Consider the following 5,807-nt stretch of genomic DNA (forward strand, 5'->3'; position numbering starts at 1 on the left):
CTGCCTGACCCCCATCTGCCGCTCATGACCCCACAGTGCTGAACAAGGACATCGCGGCCTGCCGCACGGCCACCATCACAGGCACGCTCAAGCGGCCATCACTGCCTGAGGAGGAGAAGCTGAAGCTGGCCCATGCCAAGGGGCCACCGTCCACCTTCAACAGCCTGCCGGCCAACGTGTCTAAGCTGCACCTGCACGGCTCGCCCCGCTACCCTGGTGGGCCCCTGCCCGACTTCCCCAACCACTCACTGACCCTCAAGAAGGACAAAGCACCCAAGTCCTCCTTCGTTGGCGATGGGGACATCTTTAAGAAGCTGGACTCAGAGCTGAGCCGGGCCCAGGAGAAGGCTCTGGACACGAGCTACGTGATCCTGCCCACGGCCACGGCCACTCTGCGGCCCAAGCCGAAGGAGGAGCCCAAGTACAGCATCAACATCGACCAGATGCCCCAGACGCGCCTCATACACCTGAGCATGGCGCCCGAGGCCGGCTTCCCCACCCGCAGCCCACCCACCCGCGAGCCCCCTGGCAGCGGGCCTCCAGAGGCACCCCCTGCCCAGCCCCCGCCACCCCCACCCCACCACCTCCACCGCCCCAGCAGCCCCTGCCTCCACCGCCCACCCTGGAGCCAGCGCCTCCCAGCCTGGGGGACACGGGGGAGCCCTCCGCCCACCCAGGACCAAGCTCGGGAACTGTCACCAAGAACGAAAACGTCACCACCTTGTCTGTGAGCTCCTTGGAGGTGAGGGTACCAGGGCCAGCTGAGCTGGTGGGGCCAGCAGGTTGGGCTGCACTCAGCGCGGTGTCTAAGGGCGTCCCAGGGGGCGCAGGCGGCCGGCCCGGCCTGCAGGGGAGGCTCCCGGCCCCCAGCAGCAGCAGCAGATGGGCCGTGCTGACAGGCCGGCTTCTACCTGCACCACTGGCCGGGCAGGGCTGGCCAGGACCCGCTGCCCTCAGGCCCACTCCCAGGGCAGCAGGCCAAGTGAGAGGGAGCTTTTAGCAGCCCATGCTGGCCATGCCTCTTGTCCCTGCCCCCTCTCAGGCCCCAGCCTGGGTGCTGAGTCTAGCCTCCTCATGAACGGGCAGTGTGGCAGCAAGTGTCCCCATATCAACCTGGCGTCTTGAGTTGACCAGTGGGATGTGAGACTCCGGTCAGGGTAGGGCCTGAGGGATGTACTGCCCCTCCTGGCTCTCGGCCTCTGGGGATGCACCTGGGATCCGAGTGCATCCTCAGGTGAGCCCAGCCTTGTGGCCCTCGTCAGTCCTTCTGACCCTGGGCAGCATGTGCTGGTCTGGCTGAGCTGGACACCCCTGCCCAGCCCTGACTCTGGCCCCTGGCACATGCATGTGGGAGGAGCAGCCTCCAGATGAGCTGGCAGACGGGCCCCTTGGGGCCCGGAGAGGAGGGCTGTGCTGGCCCAGGGTCCTGCCATCGGGAGGAAGCTGCTCCTGTCCTCTCTGCCAGCCTGTTGCTGACAGCTTCCCTTCAACCTCAGCAACCCCACTGCACCTCCCGAGCCCCCTGCTGGCCTTAGTGAGTCCAGGGAAAGGCAGCCTGCACAGAACACAGGCCCTCAGGGCACACCCTCTGGCCTGGCGTGGACCCTGAAGGCAGGACAGGGGTTGGTCGCCCTCCCTCACCACAGGGAGGACCTGGACTCATGGTCCGGGAGTCTTAGGGAACCAGTAACAAATGAGCATAAACTTGTCCCCACAGCGGCGAAAATCGCGGTATGCAGAACTGGACTTTGAGGTGGGTGCTGATGTCCCCTTCCCTGGACAGGCAGGGCACACCCAGCCCCTGACCAGGCAGCTCAGGCCACTGGGGCGGGCAGGGAGGTGGAGTTGGGGCGGTGGCGGGTCTTGTCCCCAGGGGCTGGTGATGGGCAGCATGGCCGGCCGGGCCCTGCTCAGGACAGTGGCCTCCCTCTGCAGAAGATCATGCACACGCGGAAGCGGCACCAGGACATGTTCCAGGACCTGAACCGGAAGCTGCAGCACGCGGCCGAGAAGGACAAGGAGGCGCTGGGCCCCGACAGCAAGGTTGGAGGGCGGGGGCGGCACGGGGTCCCGGGGCCTCCCCTGCTGTCCACACCCACTCTGCCCACCTGGTCACTCACTCCTTCACTCATTCTGCCTCTCCTGAGGACCGGCCTGGTGGGCCCAGGCTGGACCCCGAGGGGCAGGACGCAGGTGAGCCTGGCACGGCACTCGGGTGTGGTCAGGGTGGGGGGCAGGCGGGTTCCCAGCTGCCCTCCCTGCCAGCCCCGGGCCCTGCCAGTCGTAGGGTGAGATGTGCCGGGGCCCCTCCCTGAAGCCCCTCCTGACCTGGTCTGCCCCCTCTTCTCCCTCCCGCTGCACCCTGCCTCTCGCCCGCGCCCCCTGCCACTCGCCCCGCAGCCAGAAAAGCAGCAGACGCCCAACAAGCGGCCCTGGGAGAGCCTCCGGAAGGCCCACGGGACGCCCGCCTGGGTGAAGAAGGAGCTGGAGCCACTGCCACCGTCGCCCCTGGAGCTGCGGAGCGTGGAGTGGGAGAAAGCCGGAGCCACCATCCCGCTGGTGGGCCAGGACATCATCGACCTCCAGACGGAGGTCTGAGTGGGCGGGCGGCGGCCCGCACTGGGCCAGGAGGAGGGATCTGCTCTGCCCGCTCCGGCCACAGGACGGGCACAGGCACGCTCACGCGCAGGCCAGGCCTGCACCCCGGCCTCAGGGCACAGACGGCCAGGCAGAGGGCCCGCGCTGGGACCAGAGCCAGACGCAGGACAGGAGGTGGCGCAGCCCGGCAGGCACAGGGCTCCAGAGGCCCAAAGGTGCCTCAGACTCTGCCCTTCTAGGGCGAGCCCCAGCGGGCGGGGGGCTGTGGACAGCGGACAGGCCTGGATGGGCCAGTGTCCCCAGGATGCCCACCTGAGACTCCGCTGCAGAGGACCAGCCCGTGTGGCCCGCTGGCCTGGCTCCATTTTTTAGACACCCCCCCACCCCTGGGGAAGCAGCCAGACCCCCACTCCCTTCCAGGGCCCTGGGCCCCTCTCAGACCCAGGCAGAGAGCACAGCCCTGACCCGAGGCCCCCAGGGGCAGGACTAAGCCCACTTTGGGAAGACACAGGGTGGGGAATCTATTTTTTCTCTCCTTTTCTTTTCTTCAATAAAAAGAATTAAAAACCCAACTGCCGTGTGTGGTCTGTGTCGGCAGCTTGCCTGGCTAGGACAGGCCTGCCCCTGGCCTCGTGTCCCAGTGGCCCTGCAGCTCCTGCCCCGTCGGCAGCCAGGGTCTGGCCCGGGCTCCCAGGCGCCCTGTCCAGGCTGTGGTGGGAACTCTGGGCACTCCCATGGTGGGTGCCTGCCCCTCTGCGGCAGTCCTCGGCGGAGGGGACAGGCAGCTCTGACCCCAGCCTGGTCCCGGGCCTGTCAGACTCCCCCTGTCTCCTGAGTCACCTTCAGGAAGGACAATCAACAGCAGTAATTTAAAGGAACACATAGACAGACGGGATTAGAGGACACGTGGGGTTCTGTGCTGCCACCTCCTCCGTGTTCCCCGGGCCAGCTCCCTATGTCCATCACTGGACGCTTGCTGTCCCCAGACCACGTGGCCCTGTCTGGCCAGGGGTGAGTTGGGAAAGCAAATGTGAAGATGCAGAGCCATCCCCAGACCCAGTGGGAGCCCCCCCCCCCCGCAGTCGGCCCACCCTTCTAGGCTGAGGAGCTCCTTCCTGCCTCTCTCCCAGTCTCCAGCAGGGGGCAGCCTGAGTCCCTCCAGGAACCTGGCCCAGGAGCTGTGAGAGAAGCTGCCAGCAGGTCGGGGGACATCAGCCAGCCCCTTCCTCAACTGCTCCCAGCCAGGAAGCCCCAGGACTGCAGAGAGCCTGGCCTCAGCAGGCAGAGCCCACTGCCCCTCCTCAAGCCCCGCAGACCCGACTGAGGGGACTTGGAGCTCTCGAAAGGGCATGTGACAGGCTCTCTAGAGTCCTCAGCCCCAACCATGTCATCCCAACAAGCCAAGCAGAGGAGGGGCGACCTGGCACGGGTCCCCTGGACAGCCTGGGCCCCTCCTCCCCACCGGGGCTTTGTCCCTGCGAGCTTCACTGTGGGTGAGATGGGGACGGGCTGGGTAGAGACCACAGTGAGCACAGTACCGTGGACAGCCCCCGGGTGCCACATGGGCGTGGCGGACGGTGAGCCAACCACAGGGAGAGAGGGCAGTGTCTGCAGTGGCCCTGAGGAGCCCCCCAGAGCCCCCAGAGGCCCAGACGCTATGCCTACCGGGGGCATGCCCAGTCCACTGGCCCTCTGCAGTCACACTGGTTGTGTCTGCTTCAGGGAGGCTCCTGGGCCCTGGCGGCCCCTCCCAGAGGCCGCTCCAGACCCAGCAGCCGGGGTTCTGATGAGTGACTGGCTGCACCCTTTCTCCCTCCTGCTGTTGAGGGAAGCTGAGACGCCCCAGGGGCAAGTGGACCAGGCCCTGAGCCCCCGAGCCCCTCCTGGTGCAGGCAGCATAGAGCACAGGGCCTGGCTGGAGGGTCAGGCAGAGCGGCCAAGACATGGTGGGGCAGCTCCCTGACTCCCCATCTCCACCCACACCCAACACTGCCAAATGCAAAACAGCAGGAAGCCGAGCCCACACTCTGCAGGCAGGGGACTCCAGCAGTGGGCGCCACCAGGGTCCAGCTCGGTGGCAGCCCGGCAAGATGCAGCCGTCCAGAGCCTGGCTGCTCCCTGCTGGGCCTCCCTCCCAGGGAGAAGCCATGTCCCACGTCCTGCCTCAGCCACACACTCAGCTGTTCAGCGCTCCTTGCTTTCCTTCAGGACCCTTCACAGAAATTGCTGGCTGCTCCCAAATCTCCATGCAAAAGCCAGCCAGGAAAGGCCCTGTTGGAGACATGCTCCCTCGGGCCTGCTCTGGTGGGCCCCAGTCACCTTCGTGGTAAGCCCTGTGCTGGGCACTGCTTTGGACCAGGGGCCCAGAGATGCTCAGGGCCAGGATGGGGCCTCCCCCTGGGCCTCTGCCAGGTCCCTCAGGACTTCACCCAGCTGTTGAGAGCGGTGGGATCCTGAGAGTGGGCCAGGCATGATCCTCTCGATAGCGAGCACACCAGACTCTGGTCCAAGTCCTGCTGCCAGAATCCCACATTAGGGAGGCACTGATCCTGGAACCAGGTCTTCTGCTCCAGTTTGTGGACCCAGCCCACTGCTGGGTTCCTTACCCAAGGCAGCAGCAGCGTCTCCACCAGAAGCTGCTCCATTCCTTGTGGAGTCCAGAGGTGGTCATGCCTCCTTCCTGGGCCTTCCATGCATTCCCTCTGTTGTCTTAGCTTCCCAGAACAAGTGCCATCCTCTTCAGCAACCTGTCACCAGTGAATCTGAGACCATCTCTTCTGCTACCCTCCACCTGCCATCATCAGCACCACCTGCCCTAGGGAGAGGAGTGGGCTGAGGATGGTGAGGGTGACCAGGATGGACAAGAACATGAGGGACCATAGGTGGTGTGGATAGAGCTGGAGCTGAAGATTTGAGTGGTGGTGTTGATGATGGTGTTGACGATGATGGCAATGGTCATGCTGATGATGGTGGTCATGGTGGTGATGATGGTGATAATGGTGATGATGGTGATGCTGCTACTGGTAATGGTGGTGCTGTCGTTACTTATAACAGTGATGGTGGTGGTGGTGGTGGTGATGGTGGTGGTGGTGGTGGTGATGGTGATGGTGATGGTGGTGGTGGTGGTGGTGGTGATGGTGGTGGTGGTGGTGGTGATGGTGATGGTGGTGGTGATGGTGATGGTGGTGGTGATGGTGGTGATGATGGTG

The 5,807-nt window shown here is 65.1% G+C and overlaps 1 protein-coding gene across 1 annotated transcript in view; it reads left to right on the forward strand.

Annotated features, from left to right (window-relative positions):
* Positions 1 to 3,170, forward strand: part of Adgrb1 (adhesion G protein-coupled receptor B1) — a 64,428-nt gene extending 61,258 nt beyond the window's left edge. Inside the window, 5 exon segments of the mRNA XM_048802411.1 lie at positions 37 to 573; positions 576 to 742; positions 1,718 to 1,753; positions 1,936 to 2,043; positions 2,401 to 3,170. Of these exon segments, the coding sequence (XP_048658368.1) occupies positions 37 to 573; positions 576 to 742; positions 1,718 to 1,753; positions 1,936 to 2,043; positions 2,401 to 2,598 (1,046 nt within the window). The 3' untranslated portion in view covers positions 2,599 to 3,170.
* The last annotated feature ends 2,637 nt before the right edge of the window (positions 3,171 to 5,807 follow it).

This window comes from Marmota marmota, unplaced genomic scaffold (assembly GCF_001458135.2).
Source record: "Marmota marmota marmota unplaced genomic scaffold, marMar, whole genome shotgun sequence".
Taxonomy (NCBI): domain Eukaryota; kingdom Metazoa; phylum Chordata; class Mammalia; order Rodentia; family Sciuridae; genus Marmota; species Marmota marmota.